The sequence below is a fragment of the Anabas testudineus genome, chromosome 16 (genome assembly GCF_900324465.2).
Source record: "Anabas testudineus chromosome 16, fAnaTes1.2, whole genome shotgun sequence".
Classification (NCBI taxonomy): Eukaryota; Metazoa; Chordata; class Actinopteri; order Anabantiformes; family Anabantidae; genus Anabas; species Anabas testudineus.
Genome location: NC_046625.1, coordinates 21,648,996 through 21,668,984, shown reverse-complemented (window position 1 = coordinate 21,668,984; position 19,989 = coordinate 21,648,996). Strand labels below are relative to the sequence as shown.

The window sequence follows — 19,989 nt, the reverse complement described above, 5'->3', positions numbered from 1 at the left end:
ATCTGAATAATTTATAGACTTTTGATATGTCTAGCTAACCCTTTTTTGCCTAATGACAATTGACTAAAACCAATTTCTCACAAGAACTCTGAACGATGTGAAGAAAAATTAGGTCCCAAGCATTGTTCAGATTTGTGCTTTCAACACCTGTAGATTGTCCAGTTTGTCTGTGTTGGATGCGTTCTGACATACCAGAAATACTCCAGGTGGTTTAGAAGTAGGGTGGAGCCTGGCAGGCAGGAGGTGGCACAACAAATGTTGTGGAAATCAGTGATTTGTTCAGAGCATGAAGACCAGATGGACGCATTTAACTGTTTTTGTGTTGATAGTGTCAGTGTGTGTTTTGTTGTTATATGGACTTTGTACTAGGGAGCTGGCAAGGTGAGGTGCATTTAATGTTCAATCCAATGGCTTTGGTCATTTGCATTTTCACAACCTGTCAACCAGGTAATGTCTACAATAAGTTTCAGTGCACATTTGAAAAGCACTTAAGAATGATTCTTTTCTGCAGTGGTTTGCTTCTGCAGATGAATTCCCATTTAACACTGAATGTTGCTCCTAATGGAAGCCTACCACTGTATTTTGGTTTTGTAGCAATATGTTTAAGTGGAAAGCTGCAGGAGTGAATATGTATATTTTGCTCTGTCCTTTAAAGCTAAGAGCAAATAAATCATGGAGTTGATCTTGCCAATAGCAGTACCATACATCTAGTAATAGTTTTATTAGTTTATCTTCCAGGCACAGAGATACGCTTGACATATATAGAATACAGTCTACAGTCCTTGGCTGGAGGATTTTATTACATTCAGAGCTTATTAGTTGGTTCTTAACCATCCATGGAGGCTTTTTAGGGCAGATTTTAATGAAATTAGGATCAGGCCCCTTTCCTTCTTCACAAATAACCATTCTAATATTTCTTTGGATACTCCTAATGAATGAAAGAAATACACAGATCAGCCAGGTGCACTGATTAAAACCATCAGGTAGTTTAATGTTGTAGCTGATCATTGTACACTATATATAGTATCAGTCTTCTGACCAATGTTCAGCTACCTACTTGTATCTGTGGCTGTTGTAGAGATAGAGCTGTTGTCCACCCATTGCAGGGTTGGTAAATAAAAATATATAGGCTGTATCTCAGCATGTGAGCCCGACACCCCTCTCAGTGCTGTGACACTGTATGCATTGTGAAAGACAAAAATCAACACTAGACACAGCACATTAGAAGCAGAGAGAGAGAGAGAGAGAATCTGAAGTTCTTCTTCTTTTTTAAGTCAAATAAGTGAGCCTTGAGAGTGAGCATGAACATCCATGCAGTTCCCACCCCATCTGGCACTCACACATACAGTATTTGAGCAAGTGTATTCTGCTGTCCTCTCTATCAAATTCCTTTTTCATGAAGGGACAGTAGGTTGGTATGGAGCTCAGGGCACAGGCAGACTAGCTGCTGGGTCTCAGCACTGTCTCTGTCTCAAGGCCATGCAGCATTTTTTAATAGTGGCACTCTACTCGAATAGCAATTTAAAAAAATCTGTCTCATCACATCTAAAGCTGGCAACTGATTGTTGGCTATGACACTGATGAAACCAGTTTTCAGGATGTCTCTGGATCTCTGCTCCTTATTTGCTGCTATAATGTTTGCTTCTTGCCACCAATGTTCATATTAGAGTATTTCATCAGTTTATTTCTGTGGTTCTTTGAAATGTTTTTCCATGCTGTGACTTTGTTGTGACACATCATAACTTCCAACTACGTTCATAGCTGACACTCTGAAGTTTCTTCAATTGTATCTTTTCACTGCTGCAACTTTGACATTTTTAAAAATGCTCAGACTTTAAGTTTTGTTGTCAGCTTACCTGCCAAACCTGCTCACAGTGCAGACTTTTTATGGGGAGGGGTTGTCTAGGCTGTCTAGTACAGCTCCAGTGGCTTAGCCCACACACCAGATTCATAGAACAGGTTGACTGTATTGAAAGGTTCATCACAAAATATTTTTATTTTCTTACCTTGATTTAGAGCCGATCGAACGAACACCTTTTGGTCTACGTAACGCTCATCAGTTCCATTTTCAATTTCTTATCTTCCATTATGTTTATATTTATTTCCTTTTTTTTTTTTTTTTTTTTTTTTTTTAAATAGAAATAGGAAATTGTGCTCTCTTTTTCTCAGGAACAGTCACGTATTGGGCAGTGAACCGTAAAATGCAATTGAGTACCATGTTAAAGTACCATGTTACCATTGGAAAAGACTCATATGATCAAAGCTCTTCAACAACTTTGACTATAAAAAACTCTTTTTATTTCAGAGATATTAAAAGTTAAGTCCTTCAGGTCACTGAACCTTGTCTGGGCTAAAGAAAAAAAAAAAATACATTGTTTCCCTTTAGGTCTGGTCCTTTTGTGGTTTGCACTAATAATCTAAGAGGAATATTTTTGAAGTGATCCAGAGCATCAGGTAGCTGATTGTTGGAAATTTCTGGGGGTTGTCTTGCTGCATCATGAGTACAACGTGGACCAGTAGGAGTCATTCTGAAAACCCTGAAGAATATTAATCTGTCAATGAAGCACTTTGTGACAACTGATAAGGTATTTAAAGGGGTCACAAAGTATCACTGATTAATGCATTACTAACGACAAACAAGGTCAACCTTCAAAGGTGACGTAGTGTATCATGGACTGTATCACAGGAAGGAGTTACTCTGTGGACAGAAGGATGGTAGCTCTCCACTCTAAGCCTTTTCAGTTTCTCATGTGTCAGGGAAAATCCTTGGGCTTAATTTCACTGATCATCCGTGACATTTTTCCACCTGTGTTTCTCTGTGGAGAGAGGAGAATGTTCCAGAAGAACAATCATCTCTGCAGCACTCCACCAATCAGGACTGTCTGGTATAGTGGCCAGATGGAAACCACTCCTCAATAAAGGTTTGCCAAAATGAACCTGAGGGACTCTCAGACCATGAGAAACAAGATTCTCTGGTCTGATGAAACAAACATTGAACTTTTCGATTGAATACTAAGAGTCACTCCTGGAGGAACCCAGGGGCATCCTACAGTAAAGCATGCTGGTGGCATTAAATCTCAAAACTATCCAAGAACTCCATGAAACTCAAATGTGGCATTTTGACAATTTTTCATTCACAGGAAATTCGATAGTCAGAAACCAATATGCATTATTCTTTTGCAGATGTTTTTGTTTGTTTCAAAATCCTGTCTTATCAGCCCTCTCTCTGTGTCTGTTAATGTTGCAGGTTCAACTACAGGTCGACTCACTACCTCTCCACAAATGGATTCTATGAGTTCCTCAACTGGTTTGATGAACGCGCCTGGTACCCACTGGGTAGGATAGTGGGGGGCACGGTCAGTGTTTCTTTTTATGCAGTGTGTGGGTGTGTGTTCTTCTTGCTATGTGGGAGTAGGAATGTACAACTGTGGGTTGGGCAGTTATGACCAAAAATATTGTTTGTCCTTCTAATGAGTCATTCACTTAAACCCACACATTCAGTTTTGCATATACTAAGTTATTTAGTTTGAGAGAACACAGCAGCCCTAGCTCTCATCAGAACTTCAGTTGTAGAGGTAAGGCAGGCTGCTGAAAACACATTATCTATCCAGCCCCTCTGTGAACTAGAAACAGGCTTGTAACATGATTTAGTTTTTGTTTTTCCTACTGTCAAATGGCTCATTCAAACTGTTAATGATGGCATTTTGCAGTCACAGCTGTGAAAAGATGCATGAAGCAGCATTTTCAGTTTTTCAGAGCTGCTGTCAGCTTGTCAACACTACTACTCTGCTCGTCGCATCAAATACATAATACATGCAGGACAGACTGAAAAGATTCTTTCTGGGTATTCAGACTTCATTGATAACAGTTGACATATAAAATGAGTAGGCAAATGAGATTTGAGTTGCCCTTTCTGAATAGAGTCTGAATAACTTCTGCCCTCTTCTTCCCTTCTGTTTCTCGTCGTCCTCCAGGTGTACCCAGGCCTTATGGCCACAGCAGGCCTCATCCACTATGTCCTCAACCTCCTGCACATCACTGTCCACATCCGGGATGTGTGTGTGTTCCTGGCCCCTGTATTTAGCGGGTTGACCTCCATCTCCACCTTTCTGCTGACAAGGGAGCTGTGGAACCGGGGAGCGGGGCTGCTTGCAGCATGCTTCATTGCCATTGTCCCTGGTTACATCTCCCGCTCTGTGGCTGGCTCCTTTGACAACGAAGGCATCGCCATCTTTGCCCTGCAGTTCACCTTCTACCTCTGGGTATGATGATGCATACTTCATCAGTTTTCCACTCCATAATGCAGCTTTTGATAACAGTTCTCATTGCTGTTTTGACCAACATATCAGGAGGAGCTTAAGACGATGTTAAATAGTCAGGCTGCAATACAGAAAACTCATGTTTATCTACCTACAATGAAGTAAAGCTGCAATAATCATTATTGTTATTTTAACAATGGATCAAATCAATGTTTAATGCTCAGAGTTGCAAACCCACAGTGAATTACAGTGCACCCAGAAAGTATTCACAGTACTACTTAACTTTTGGTTATGTTAGTCTTTTTCAAAATAGATTAAATTCATTATTTTCCACAGATTCTACATACAATACCCCATGATATCAAATTGAAAAAGCAAATGTTTGCAAATTTATAACAAAAAAAAAAAAAAAACAGCAACGACAAATATACACGAGTATTTGCAGTCTCTGCTCAATACTTTGTTGAAGCATCTTCAGTGCCAATTATAGCTTCTATATAGCTATAGCAAGTCTTGAGTATGATGCTACAAGCCTGGCAAACCTATTTTTGGGCAGTTTGTCCCATTCTTCTTTACACTACCTCTCAAACTTAGTCAGGTTGGATGGGGATCGTTGGTACAGAGCCATTTTACAGATCTCTCCAGAGATGTTCAATCGGGTTCAAGTCTGGGCTCTGGCTGGGCCACTCAAGGACATTCACAGCGTTGTCCAGTAGCCACTCCTTTGTTATCTTGGCTGTGTGCTTGGGGTTGTTGTCCTGAGGTGCACAGAGCTCTGGAACAGGATGTCTCTCCATATTGCTGCATTCATCTTTTCCTCGATCCACACTTCCCTTCTATAACATAACAAAATGTGGAAAAAAGTTAAACGCTGTGAATACTTTTTTGGAAGCACTGTATTACGCAATTGCACAGTTTCATTTTGACCCAATACATCTGGAGTAATTGCTGCTAGGAGCTGTTAACTTTGTTCCTAATGCTGACTTTTGAAACACAGAAGAATTTGGTCCAGCAGCACAATAAATTCTGAAGTGTTGACATTGTCTCTTTTTCAGAACCATGAGACTGTTTGTTTGAGCTTTGATTTCTGTCAAAGGTTTCAAATTGTTACACTCCTAATAAGTGGTTGTAATTCCTACACAATATGTTTGATCAAACGCTTAAATTAAAGCTTTACACTTTAAGCACATCTTGGTTTTAAATCCATGGCGTACAGAGTCACCATCATGAAAAATGTCTCTGTTCTATGTGTATCTATCAGCTGATCATTGATTGGCTCAGCTTCTCCATTCTCAACAATGTTTAGCCAATAGTAGCAGCTCCCATGTGTGCCTTTAAGTCGGGACACGTTGCCTTGTTAAACCTTCATTAGAAGCTGCCGTGTTCTGCAGTCAGGAAGATAAAGATGTGTAGGTCATGGCGCTCCACTTTGTGCGGGTTATTAAAGAGCGAAACATGATGGTGAATAATTCATGAAGTTGTTTTGGGTGAGCAGCAACACAATGAAATCCCAGAGAGAGAAATAGTGAACATAGCAACTTAGCTTAATAGAAGCAGTTAATGTGTATTCATATGAGAGTGTGTGAATGTCTCAATTTAATACTTTTCTATGTTCACCGCAGGTGAAGTCGGTGAAAACAGGATCGGTTTTCTGGGCCATCGGATGCTGCCTGTCCTATTTCTACATGGTAAAAATACACAAACATGTTGGTTTGCTGTAACAATATCACAACTGCATTCATATTGGAATGTGACATTAAAGCTAATTTAAATGGCAACATCATAGACACAAATCTGGACCTACATTTATCAAGTCTCTCAAAGTAAGTAACTTCATTAAAAGTCCTTAGTGAAGCATTTTTGGCTCTAGTTTGAAGGACGCACTGATCAATTGGACAGATATTGAAACAGGGACAGTTTTCAGCTTGATTGGTCATGACAGGTGACTGCCCGATCAGTCTAAGATATCTCATTCTGTGTAGGTCAAGTGCAGAAGAGATGTATTGGATATTCTTCTTCAAAAGATCCTTTTAATAAAACAGTTATTTTTGCAATTGACCTTGTGCAGCATACAGACAACATATCTAAGATGTTTAAAATGGTAGTGGTGCAACAGTGATAATTCTTTCAGAACAAAGAATATCAGCAGTAATAGAACAAACCTTGCTCTCACAGACATGCTTTTATCCAGTCACAAAGTGATTGGTTGGGGCAACATAGTCAAGAGGGCACATGCAGAAAGTTCCTCTCATTGTTTATCTTTATCTCATCTGAACATTAAAATGTGAGAATATTTTCTCAACAATGTGTCCATCTGGCATCTGGAATGAAGAAACCAGAACTGTCTGTCTGTGTCTTTGTTTATGGTTTGTAATTGCCGTTACTTAGATCTTCTAGTTAGATCTTCCTCATTCCCTTACTGAATGACAAAATCAGGCTACTGCTGGTAAGGAGGGCCATTCTCTCCTCCTCTCAACATACATGCTAGTTGAATATTGGCTGTAGTCTTTGTTATGCGTTCAAGTACCACATTTTGGCCCAGATTAAGTTGATGTGAGGCTACGCAGCAATTGGCCATCATCTCTGCTAGTTCTTTGATATCAGCCAGGTGTGTCTCTGCCCTTACTCTGAGGTAAGTGAGTCTGAGGCAGAGTTCCTGTACAATAGAGGGAGAGTGACGTGGATCACACAGCCACTCTGGAAAAACCAAATCACCCCACTTCTTGTAGGTCCTTTTCAGATGAGACTAACAATCGAGCTGTTCTGGATGTTCCTCACATTTTGTTGCACTTACATTACTGAAAACCATTTACATCCAATCAAGAAGGGAAGTCTTTTGGTTAACCTTTTCCATTCAGCCCAGCTGCGATGAATCCACGATGAATCATTTGAACGAATGACGCTCTAAACTGGGCTCCTCTTCTCTGGCAGATGCTCACTTACATGACACTGAGAAACAAATAAGCTCAAAGCTTTAAAAAGACATGCATGTGTGTGTCTGCCATTCTGTACATTTGTAAACCTGTGAGGATGTATGTTTGAGCACTATTGAGGCTTTTGGGACCAACAACCCAAACTGAACGGCAGTCTAAATGCTGTAGCTCATAATAATTTCACAGCTCTCAGGTGGGCCATGCAGCTTTGCAGTCTCAGTCTTGTTGCTACATGTCTCATAATGAATGTGCGTGTTTGTGTGTTGTGAGTAAAAGAGAAAATACAGCCATCTTTCAGTTTCCCAGTCTACAGGGATTCATGGGCTGCTAACAATACTGATTATCTACTGCAGCTGAAAGCATCACACAGACTCAGCAAGGGATGAAAGTCCCATTATGGCAAGAAGCTGTAAACTAACCATGAATGTGTCCGTTTATTTATGTATGTGTGTTTGTGTGTGCTCATATACAACAAAGATTGTTACTGCACAAGCTTTGAATTAATTAGAAAAATGCTCTTATTAAATCTGTTGTGTGTTTCATAGGTTTCAGCTTGGGGCGGTTATGTGTTCATCATCAACCTTATTCCTCTTCACGTGTTCGTCCTACTGCTCATGCAGCGCTTTAGTAGGAGAGTCTACATAGGTGAGCACACACACACGCACACAGCTGTATTTTCTCTACTTACACAAGACCCAAAGCCATTAACATTTAGGTGGGGACACCACCCAGAGTAGCCTGTTATTTTTTAGTTGTAACGTAACTGCACAAACACAGTAATCGATGATTAACAACATCCATTAGCAGCCGATGTTGTGTCTGTAATGAGACTGATATCAGGTTTACACATATCCCCCAGAGAAGGGCAGAAGGGAGACACGATAATAGTAGAGAGATGGAGAGTGAAAATGTAGGCAGGGAAAAAAGAGGGAGGGGGAGAAGATTAAAGCAGTCTTCTCTTCAAAGAGTTTGCATCTTTGCACACTCTGAACTAAAACTCACTGATCATGAATCAAGTCCTGACCCCAGCTCCCTATTGATGCTGCAACACCATACCATTGCTTCGATTCAAATCAACAGCCCTCCTTAAATACTGGTTCATAATCCTGTGGAAATAATGACATATCAGAATGTGAAAAGCACACAGTTGGCAAAGGTTAAATTGGCAAAAAGCTGTGACATGTGGAATTAAAGAGAAGCCATAGCGAGCACTGTAAGATCGGCTGGTACAGAGGAGCAAGAAGAGACTGGCTGACTGGTGGGTCCTGCAAACTCCAATGGGATCACTGGCAAAATGAATAAATTAGCATCAAGTTGACTTTACCATCGTTGTCCCCTCTCCTGCCTCCTTCATCTTCCTCCCCACTGCTCTTTCCCTTCACCTCCTCATCCCCGCTCTCTCTCTCTCTGAAGACCAGCTTCGAACATTATGCCTGTAGCAACTCCGTAATTGAGTTAGTTCAAAGTTGTAATAGCTCACCGTGTTCTGTGATGCATACCTTGTACTGTGATTTGGAGTCAAGTCTGTGACACACTGCTGCCACACACTACCCTGCAGTTGGTCCAGCTTCCCTGTCTAATAAAGCAGAAATAATGAAATCCAATTGAAATTTTATTATCCTTTGTGCAACATCTCCTCTGCAGCAGAGGAGAAAACATTAACAGAGGAGGTGGGGCATAAAATATTCCCTGTTATCCCCCCTAATTTAAACTTTGTGAAAGTAGAGTACAGTCTGTCATAGACTTTGACTTTCAGCAGGACCGAGCCAAGGTAGAAAGAGTCAGAGTCATGGTGACTAAATCAAATCTGAGCAAACAGACATGAAACATGCATCTAACTTTTACTTTAGTATACCGTTATCTTCAGTGTTCAGGACAGGACACTCCAGTACCTTTCATGGCAGCTACACCATCACTGATATAATTCCTCACGGGGCTTGTTTGGAGGCTGTTCCAAAAGAAAAAGCCAACATCCTTATGCAGCTACAGATCATGCCAAAAGATGCTCATGCCAGCTTCTTAATAGCTGAATCAAAGTGTCCAGAAAGAGGATGGAAAGAGCCTGCTTTAATTAAGTCGAAAAGAGATAAATAACCACGTTAGTGGTACGTTTGTCTGCAACAATGATAAGGATACTGTGTAAAAGGAAGACTAGACAGTCCTTATAAATAATATTAATAATTATTATTTGTTATTATTTTAAGTTATTATATGTAAACTGTTGAATGTCCTCACATGAACTGTTTTTGTGTCAGTAGTGGATTGTAACTGGTTGATGTCTTCTTGCAGCTTACAGCACCTTCTACATTGTCGGCCTGGTCCTGTCCATGCAGATCCCCTTTGTGGGTTTTCAGCCAATCAGGACCAGTGAACATATGGCCGCAGCAGGTCAGTAGATCAGGCACCTGGGGTTTGGGTGGAAAGTGGGAAAATGGTATTGAAATAGTGAAGTGCTCACTACTTTGTGACTTTCACTGCTGAAACAGCTTGTTTATACTTTATAGAAAACGTATCTCTACATGTGTCATAAATCATTCAGAACTGGGTTACTGCTCTTGTCCCATACCAGAAAATATATCAATTTATTATAATATATATATTCTCATGGCCAGTCAAATAAGAATTCTTTGAACAAAGGTTGTGTTTCAAATCTTTATCCCACTCTTGTTTGCAATATATCTCTGCAGGTATGTTTGTGCTGCTTCAAGCCTATGCCTTCCTGCAGTACCTGAAGGATCGACTGACCCGACAGGAGTTCCAGACTCTGTTCTTTCTGGGAGTCTCTCTGGCTGCTGGAGTGGTTTTTCTCTCTGTCATCTACCTGACATACACAGGTTGGTTCACACTGTCTTGTAGAGGCTGGTTGACTGAACGGCTCTCATACCTTTTCTTCTCAGGAAAATAACTTATTTTGGATTAAATTCAAATTTAACACTGAACCTCACCACCGGTGTTTGTATTTGCTATAGGCATCTACAGTGGCTTCCACAGTGTTTGAGACAAAGACCCATCATGTATCCATTTACATGTAGTAATTTGGCTTTGCGTGTGTGTGTGTGTGCGCGTGTGTGTGTTTCACCTTCAGGTTACATCGCTCCATGGAGTGGGCGCTTCTACTCCCTCTGGGATACTGCGTAAGTCATGAGAATTTATGTGTTGTACTTTTGCACTTGACTGAAGACTCCTGACCACAGGTGATTAACTGGCGTGAAATAATGGGCTGTAGCACATTAACCAACGAATCAGTTAACTGGTTTAGATAGAAAGTGGTGGAGTGGGACAAAGTTTGATGGAAGATTCATTCCACCTCGTCTACTAAATCACATCAAATGGAAACCAAATACTGCGCTATGGACCAGCACTGCCATGTAGCCTGTCCATCAGCCCCATCACAAAGTCTTAAACAGATAATGCTCCATTTCACACTCACAGACCCTGGCTTACAGGGAACTGTCAGACTGCAGCTTTAGCTAAAAAACTAAACCCTCTTGTGTGAAGTTGGTTGTTGCTGCACTTCTGTAAAAGAAGTCATCCACACACCCAAGATAAGCAACATCATTCAAACGTTATTTGGATTAAGCTCTCACAGCTTTGTTATCAATATTCATTGATATTCATTCCTTTCAGAATGAGTCAAGTGGATATTAAAGGACATAAGATGAATTATTACCTTGTATAAAACGACTGACGCAGATAAGGCATTGACACTGATACTGCTTTATAGACCTCTGTTTCTGGAGTGCCTCACTTCTCTCTGTCCTTCATGTTATCCACAGCTATGCTAAGATCCACATTCCTATTATAGCATCAGTATCGGAGCACCAGCCTACAACCTGGGTGTCCTTCTTCTTTGACCTTCACATCCTTGTCTGTACCTTCCCAGCAGGCCTCTGGTTCTGCATCAAGAACATCAACGATGAACGTGTCTTTGGTAAGAGACATGTCGTGCAATGCAAAGTATTTAAACACTGTTGAATTTCTACTAAAAGCCAAGTATAAGTACAATAAAGCAGACATTTTAACAACAGGTTCATCTATAAAGCACCCTGTGGTTGTAGGTGTTCAGCCACCTGTGTAACTAGTTGGGGTTGGTGTCCCAAAACCACCCACACAGCAGCATGCTAACAAGTTACTGCTAGTTGACACCATGTCCATCTAGTCAGCATGGTGCTCTAACAGGCACTTTGCTACTTAACTCGTCAAGCTTGAACTGTTCACCTGTAACCTCTCTATCTCACCCTGTTCTTTCCCCACACTAGTGGCGCTTTACGCCATCAGCGCAGTGTATTTTGCCGGCGTGATGGTGCGCCTGATGCTGACTCTGACCCCAGTGGTGTGCATGCTGTCGGCCGTCGCGTTCTCCAGCGTCTTCGAACACTACCTGGGCGATGACATAAAGAGGCAGAGCCCGCCTGCAGAGGACAGCGGGGACGAGGACGACAGGAAGAATGCCAGCAACCTCTATGACAAGGTCAAGGCTCGTCAGACTGCTTGCTCAATCAGGCCTTCATGCCTCATACCAAAGTATTTAAAGCTAGAAGTATAATGTGAAAGACAGACCCACAAATTCTAACCACTTGGCCCTGCAGTCCCCCTCAACTCTGCAGAGCATTTGTCAGCTAATTTCCATTCACAAATGTACTTGTTTGGTTCAGCCTCACTGCTCTTATCAGGCTTATTTCCAGCAACAGCAGTCAGCTAATTTTCAGTGGAAAAGCTCTGACACCACCACCTTCCTCCTTCCCACCAAATTGCATTGTATTGCATTTACAGTAGAAGCTACAGAGCTGATTTTTCTCAGGAATTTATGACAGTAACAGAACAAGAAACACAACTCCGTGGATCCTGAAGTTGCTCCGTCTCTGCTAGATGTTCCAATAGGCAGCAGTCTGCTAACACATATCATATTTATCATGTCACTGTATAATATGAATAGTTTTCTGTCATACACATTTAGCTTCCCCTGTCTATTTGCAGCTACACATACACAATAGGTTTTGTCCAACAGCAAAACAAAAGAGCAGTCACAACACAAAAAAATGAGTATGATAAAGTGAAGAGCTCTAGCCTCCCTCAAAGCCCTCTACAGAATAAGTGGGTATATGGAATGGATGGATGTATCCTCATTACTCTCCTCCTTGCCCTTCCTCTGGGAAACCAAATAACACTGTTGTCCAGTGTTTTTCTCATGCTGCTTCTGCATTTCTTCCAAATCGATACAGTGGAACTAATGCATTACCAACCAATCACAGGTCTCCTGAACCAGCAACAACAATAAATTATCCGTGTGAGAACACTTAGTTAGTAGCAGTGCACTAATGGGGCATTTGTACACTGCACATTCCAGTTTTGATAGTCTTCACAAAATGGCTTCCTGACACTGTGCTGTGTCCTGCAGGCCGGGAAGGTGCGTAAGCATGAATCGGAGCAGGAGAAGGCAGAGGAGGGCCTGGGCCCCAACATCAAGTCCATAGTCACCATGCTGATGTTGATGCTGCTCATGATGTTTGCTGTGCACTGTACCTGGGTCACCAGCAATGCCTACTCCAGTCCCAGTGTCGTACTGGCATCTTACAACCATGACGGGTGAGGATAAAACACCATGAGCTTTTCAAACATACAGTACACATCTATGACTGTACCTCTGGCCAACCGTAACTTTCTCCACCAGCTCCCGTAACATCCTGGATGACTTCAGAGAAGCCTACTACTGGCTGAGACAGAACACCGAAGAACACGCCAGAGTGATGTCGTGGTGGGACTACGGCTACCAGATAGCAGGCATGGCAAACAGAACCACGCTGGTCGACAACAACACATGGAACAACAGTCATATAGCACTGGTCAGAGTTGTACTGCTGTACATTTATCAATGTTGATCAGATTTGACCTTCTGCCTCTGTTAACGAATTCTCTGAATGGAACCTTTAATTAAAGGGGCAATGCACCAGTTTTTACTCATGAAGACTGGTTCAGTATGGGACGTCCTACTCAGCCTGTGAAATTCGCTGTTTAATGTTGTCTACAACCATGTTGCTGAAACAGACTTAGTTTTTAATATAGCTTGGCAAGAATCCCCCTGAAAATCTGTTGCCTTCGTTCTTGTAGTCCTACTTGTTTCTTGTTGTGTATTTCTTACTACATCTACCACTCTTTGTATCCATACCTTACTTTACATCTCCCAATTGAGTTTTTTTTAACTATGTGAAACACTGTTGCCTTGGTTTATTGCGCCCCCAAGTGGAAACACATTGTATCACTACTGAATTGCACAGCAGTGCAATTTAATATGGATCTTCCAAAAAGTCGTAGGATTCAGAGACAGAATAAAGAAGTCAAAACTGAGTCCAAAGCCTGCACTTCCCACAGGGCAACTTTATAGCTTTTGCTAGACCCTACGTTCCGCACTGGGGTGGGGGTTATTTACTGAAACATGAGGACACTCGAACCACTCAAAGCACCTCCAGTTTTCATCAGCTGTGTAGCATGTCCCATCTGCACCCCTTTTATTAATCAGGTAAAACTGGGGGGAAAAATTACATCGATCTAAAATTACAACAATCACAACTTTGTATACAGGTGGGAAAAGCCATGTCCTCAAACGAGACAGCAGCCTATGAAATCATGAGGTCACTGGATGTTGACTATGTCCTGATCATCTTCGGTGGTGTGATTGGCTACTCGGGTGACGACATCAACAAGTTCCTGTGGATGGTGCGCATTGCAGAGGGGGAGCACCCAAGGGACATCAGGGTGAGAGACACGTCACACATTGGTGCACTTCAGTCCCTTCTCTGGGCATACAGCAGGTTTTAAATATTAAATAAAGACGGCTGTCTGCAAAGTGGAATTCATATCAATGTTTAATGTCTCTGTGGTCTGCAGAAAGAAATCAAAGCCAAGTAACCAAGTGCTTTAAGATGTTGGAACCATGATTTTACTTTGCAGCCAAAGTGTGTGTGAGTTCACTCATGTCTCCCACTGTCTGTCTCCTTATCTCAACCCAGGAAAGTGACTACTTTACCCCACAGGGAGAGTTCCGAGTGGACAAAGCCGGCTCCCCCACCTTACTCAACTGCCTTATGTACAAAATGTCTTACTACCGCTTTGGAGAGATGCAGGTATGACATTATTACTAATGTTTCCTCTTCTAAAGTAAAGTGATCTCACCACAATGAAATTGGTTTAAAAAAGGAACAATAACCTTTATTCACCGATGATCATTTCTGTCAAGTTGGACTTCAGGACGCCACCGGGCTTTGACCGAACACGTAACGCTGAGATCGGCAACAAAGACATAAAGCTGAAGCACCTGGAGGAAGCTTTCACCTCCGAGCACTGGTTGGTCCGAATTTATAAGGTCAAAAAGCTGGAGAACCGAGACCGTGTGGATCACAAGCTGCGAAGCACCAACACCAGTAAACAGAAGTACACCTCCAAAAAGGTACGTTAGCACAGATATCACCCACTGGATTCTGCCTGGTCTTCTGTTTGACTTTGATTTGTGCTTCTCCGCTAGTCTTTAAAGAGAACTTATGCATGTTGAAGTGGTTACTGAAGAACACCATGGTGTTGCTTTGTGTTTAATGGACTGTTTTTGGTCTTTGTCTCTGTGCAGACCACCAAGAGAAAGCGTGGATACATCCGGAACAAGCTGTCCCTCAAGAAGGGCAAGAAACTGCAGAAGAAATTTTTATAGGAAGATCACCATCGCAGGCACAGAAGGGGACGGAAGAGAGGAGAGAAAATCTTTACAAAAAAACTAAACAAAAAAGGAAAAAAAAAAACAGACAAAAAAAAAAACTTGAAACCAAAACAAGCAGTAAAAGATCAATCAAGATGACTAAGGAACATCAGAGGCTCCCCAGGACCACGCTGGGAAACGGTATCACTCAGAAGAAAGCATTGAACCCCAGCGGACCTGAAAAGCAGCGTGGAGGAGGTGTTGGCTAGTCCCGAGTTCCTCCCCACACTGAAACTGTGACCTTTGACTTGCTTTTCTTTTTGTACTTGAATGTACTGTAAATGTTGGGAGATGGAGGGAGCAAGAGAGATTAGCTGTCCTTAATCCAGGGCCTCAGTTTGGGACTGCTCTATGCACCATTCACACCACCGTTGTACCACGTGACAAAGTCAGAGCTGAGACCCTCACACTGACACTACTGCTCTTTCCCCTTGTTGGGGTTGAATAATTCCCACACTTGAAAAGTATGTTTGATGGAAAAGCAGGAAGAGAGACAGACACATACTTGCCCCCCACCATCTATTTTTCAGTTTCAATCAGCTGTCATTTACCACACTGCAGAAATTCACATGCTTATGAATCATCCAGCACTGATTTGGTCAAATCAGAGTAAACACATAGGTAATGTCTGTTTTAGTGTATTTCATGTATAAGTGTGAACAAGGAGAAGCCATCAACCTTCTTCCAACCTCATACTGCAGCACTGACAGGACATATTGTTTTAGAAGCAGACTGCACAGGCGTTCTTACAGCTTGGGTGTTATTTTCATATCGTCTGTCAGTAATGACACCATACTCTCCATTGCTGACAACTGGAACCCAGGGACTGAACAGTCAGGCAGGGTGTAAACAAACCCCAGGTTATTTAGACTGATTAGGAAAAGCCAGCTGTAAACGTATTACCCCAACTTAAAAACAACACGTCAGGTACCTGGAGTAGGCCTTATTTAAAATTCTCAGTGACAGATGTTTCTAGTAAAGATCAAACTCCAAAAACACTGGAGCCTACGTTTCCCATAATGCTACTCACTTGAATGCAGCGTTCCAATTGGACTGGAAGTTTGGAACTTCCACGTCCTCTGTTGAAAGTCTCAGCTGGAACAGTTAAAGTCAGATTTATGACTCAAAATCCAAGATGGCTGCTCTGCACTGTGTATCAACAGTGTGAACGCTGTAGTGTGACACTGTTTAATAGCAGTTGCGTTGTATTTGTGTTGTACACGGAGTACTGTCCATGTGGACATCAGTGGACATGTGCTGTGGTGTTTGTGCTTGTGATGAGCTGGTGCTTCTAACAATGTCAGTTCAGCTCTGACTTCCCTCTTCCAAGGTACGTGGGACGCACCAGTACTTTCAAACTCCATACCACATGTTTGAACCCCTGATGACATCATCTGGCTTAATGTTTTCAGCTTTGTAAAGCTCGTCCACAGAAGACGTAGAATACAAGTGTTTTTTGAGAATTCCTCAAACTGGATATGTGTAAGATTGGTGGGTTAGGTAATCTGGCTAAATCCCTGGTTTGTTTACACCTCAATATGTTTGACTTCTTCTTACACATTAGCAATGGCATTGAGCACGGTGATATGAGAACCAATAGAGTTTATGACAGACTATGAAAATAACATCTAAACTGTGGTAAACCAGAATCGAACAGAATTCGTTTTATTGAACCTCACTGGAACCGTACAATCATCAGTGTTCAACATGCTTCAGGGAAGCCAGACCAAGAACCACGATCCACATTTGACCATTTAACGTTTAACAAACACAGTCTGACCGAATGCTGAGAGGATCCGACACACTCTGCAGACTCTGCTCGTTCCTTCATGGATTTAGAAAAGAGTTCTGCAGTCCTCTGAGATCAGCAGCAGGCGGCTTTGTGTTTCCACTCTAAAGAAGTGTTACACCAACTACACTCTAGTGGGTCTTTGTAACTGGCTGGATTCTCAGTGTTGTTTTGACGTTATGGCAGAATGGTGCCAGACTTCTCCATGATTGAATCCACGTTATCGTGTTTATCGAAGATATTCCAAGAAACCTGTCTTCAAGCTTGAGTTGGTTTATGTCCAGGAGGTGGATAAGATAACATTGGCCTTCAAAGAAAAAAATCATATCCTTTCCAGAAGTCAACACAGTTGGTCAGTGAGTGTATTTATTACATGGACTATGAAAGCTGTGTTGATGAAGGCGAGCGTAGAATCGTGTCACAAAACACAAGGGTTTGTATTTTGTTTTGATTTGAGGTTTCTTCCATCAATTGTAATGATTTGGATGCAGACGAGAGAATGAAACATGCCTTTTTGAATAAAGAGGTTTAAGTAACTGTGTGATTTTATTCCATGTATCTCGTTTGCTGTGTATCTATAATAATCTAGTGAAAAATTGTGTTAACTTAAAAACGTCACTTTGTAGAAACACAGAAAGAATTTTAGCTAGTGTACTTTGGCTGGTTAGCAGAGCCAGGTTAGCTAGCTTTAATAGTAAAACAGAACTAAATGAACAATAGACATGTGAAGTAAAGCTGACTAAGCTATGCAAGTGTATATTTGTTAATGTTGGCATGTGGTCTTAGTTCACTACACTAAATACAGCGGAGGATTAAGGGAAGATCAGTAGTTCTGTAGCAGTTGTATCATATAGTAAACTTCAGAGAATCCATCTAATAGTGGACATTTCACTGAAAACCACACATTGCACCTGTATGGTGGCACTAGCTGACAAATGTGTACTGTATTCATCCTCTGAGGACAATAAATGTCTTCATCACATTGGCCAAGGGCGACTGGACAAGACACTGAAGCCTTGATGCCTCACGGGGTCAGTCGATCCACAAAGAATTTGATGTGGTGCAACAGAGACGCAACAGAATACTGTTACAAGTATTTTAATACTTTATACAAATGTTACATCCAGAACCACTCCAAAAATGCACACAATAAAAAAACAAATGAATTCTTGCATTGATAAAAATGCGTTTCTGCAACTGTTACAGCTCCTTTGTCGAAGCTAGAATTTATCCAATACATCAGCAAATGTATTGATCTAAGAAGCACTAGTTACTGATTACTAACACCATTACAATTATAACACCACCTCGCTGTAGGTGAATACACATTAAAAAGTTAACCGGGAGTTTCAAACACAAAGCAACACAATGATCTTAGCAGGACAGACATCAACACAACAAATCACTGCAGACACGACCAGCGCACCAGGCTTGCACAGAGGCACGGTCCTTATTGCCCCCACGGTGAAATAAACATCAGCACATTATGAATGTCATTCACTACAATTCTAACTTCAATTCCTATTGATCTGGATCAGAAACAAAGGAATTTTTCTATCACTCTGTGTATACGAGTGTCCCTGAATGTATCATGTGGAAGTCAAAATTGATATTACTCCAATGCCTCCAAGTAACTTTTTAAAAAGAAATATACATCAAATTCTTAACTGTGACAGACTTCTCTGGTGATTTGGATTTGTACAGGTGACCCTTCACAGCAGACTTAATGTCTACTTTAGGGACAAGTTGGAATACATCTGGGTTAAAACAATGGTATTGTCCTTTAGAGGAGACTATTCCTCATCTCTTTCTGAATAATCAAACTTCACCATGGCTCCTTTTGAGTCATCAGTTACAGGAGTAGATACCAGCCTTAGATTTCAGTGTAACTGCTCAGTCTTCATCTTCCTCATCCCCTCCAAACGACAGCAGGCTGTTATTCTTCACTTTCTTTCCAGACTTCACCTCAGTCCTCTCCTCCTTTTCTTCTGCGTCGCTCTTCTTTTTTTTGCTGGAGCTGGCAGTGATCCCCTGGAATTTATCTGAGGAGGAGCGCTTGGCAGGTTTCTTGAAAAGGATTTTGCCATCAGGAGGAGGTTCATCATCTGCATATAAGATAGATGGGTATGAGTTAGTAAACCAGTTTGTTTAAAAGTGCACAGGCAGTGATTTTCATTTTTGATGCTTGCTGTTGCATGCATGTCTTTCAGATTGTCTTCTTCAATACACCTGACAAATATGAGAACACATTCATATCCCTGCCTCTGGACTGCATTTCATTTGAGACTCTTAAAGACTTGTTGTTGCTTTTTCGGTCTTACCTTTCTCGGCACCACCTCCAGGATGCAGTTCACTCTTAATCTTCTTCACTTCCTCAGCAGTCAGGTCTCCACTTTTTAGGATCACAACTTGAGGCAACTCGTCCTCTCGATCACTCCCACTGTCATCATCCAGCGTTGGCATCACCTGACGCTGAGAGAGGAACAGCAGGGGGATCAGGCCAAAACCCTCTTAATGTACTTATGATGTACCCACAAGCAGACGAGGATAGGAAGTAGTGTAGGTGGGAGCTAGTGTAGCAAGACTGGGATAAACAGCAGCAGATCATTGCTGGGGGGTTACCACTGCGCTTCTCACCCTCATGTTTGGCAGTAGAGAGCAAATCGACGCATTACAAAGAGAAGAAGAAGACGCACCATTCCAAAACACACCTGAACGCCACACAAAGGTGAGAAATGTGCTTTGTTGTCAAACGTCGTGGTCTGATTTAACAAGAGAAAAGAGTGTTGCATATGTGCGTCTAGTCAGTTAAAGTGAAGCGTGTTTCTATGACTGACTGCTGCTCAGTGAGGAGACAGCTTGAACTAATGTTAGTTATCTTCGTTTGAACTCTGCAGAGAAGAGGAGGACGTGTTTTAGTCCCATTCCACACAGACATGTCCCATATTCTGGGTCCGAGCTGCTAGCTTGCACGATTAGCCAAACCAACACGTACCTTTGTATCAACAGTCGGCCCCTCTTTATACCCGACGTCATTTTTAAACTTCTTCAGAAAGGACGGTTCAGATGGTTTCACCCACGACACGCCACTGGGCTTTCCTTTGCTCATTGTGAAGGAGTAAAAGAACACAGGTGCTACAGAAATGCTAACACCAGCTACTGACGCTCCGAAGCTTGCTTGACCTAGAGACGCGATGTTCGTCACTTCCTTTTCTGACAAGTATAAAAGCGCCTTCGTTTTCTTGGTTAATTTTCAAACTGACG

At 41.8% G+C, this 19,989-nt stretch overlaps 2 protein-coding genes across 2 annotated transcripts in view; one reads left to right on the top strand and one right to left on the bottom strand.

Annotated features, from left to right (window-relative positions):
• Positions 1 to 17,261, top strand: part of LOC113169592 (dolichyl-diphosphooligosaccharide--protein glycosyltransferase subunit STT3B-like) — a 34,796-nt gene extending 17,535 nt beyond the window's left edge. The window contains exons 2-16 of the mRNA XM_026371140.1: positions 3,248 to 3,356; positions 3,975 to 4,262; positions 5,882 to 5,947; positions 7,738 to 7,837; positions 9,482 to 9,580; positions 9,880 to 10,026; positions 10,278 to 10,326; positions 10,969 to 11,123; positions 11,452 to 11,663; positions 12,591 to 12,778; positions 12,864 to 13,035; positions 13,772 to 13,945; positions 14,200 to 14,313; positions 14,427 to 14,636; positions 14,811 to 17,261. Coding sequence (XP_026226925.1) covers positions 3,248 to 3,356; positions 3,975 to 4,262; positions 5,882 to 5,947; positions 7,738 to 7,837; positions 9,482 to 9,580; positions 9,880 to 10,026; positions 10,278 to 10,326; positions 10,969 to 11,123; positions 11,452 to 11,663; positions 12,591 to 12,778; positions 12,864 to 13,035; positions 13,772 to 13,945; positions 14,200 to 14,313; positions 14,427 to 14,636; positions 14,811 to 14,891 — 2,164 coding nt within the window. The 3' untranslated portion in view covers positions 14,892 to 17,261. The remainder of the gene's footprint in view (positions 1 to 3,247; positions 3,357 to 3,974; positions 4,263 to 5,881; positions 5,948 to 7,737; positions 7,838 to 9,481; positions 9,581 to 9,879; positions 10,027 to 10,277; positions 10,327 to 10,968; positions 11,124 to 11,451; positions 11,664 to 12,590; positions 12,779 to 12,863; positions 13,036 to 13,771; positions 13,946 to 14,199; positions 14,314 to 14,426; positions 14,637 to 14,810) is intronic.
• Positions 17,262 to 17,807: 546 nt separating this feature from the next.
• On the bottom strand, positions 17,808 to 19,931 carry kiaa1143 (KIAA1143 ortholog). The gene is made up of 3 exons (XM_026370720.1): positions 19,721 to 19,931; positions 19,047 to 19,197; positions 17,808 to 18,830 (listed from the first exon to the last, which is right to left on the bottom strand). The coding sequence occupies exons 1-3, from the start codon at positions 19,832 to 19,834 to the stop codon at positions 18,619 to 18,621; spliced, it is 477 nt and encodes a 158-aa protein (XP_026226505.1). The 5' UTR covers positions 19,835 to 19,931; the 3' UTR covers positions 17,808 to 18,618.
• Positions 19,932 to 19,989: the final 58 nt, after the last annotated feature.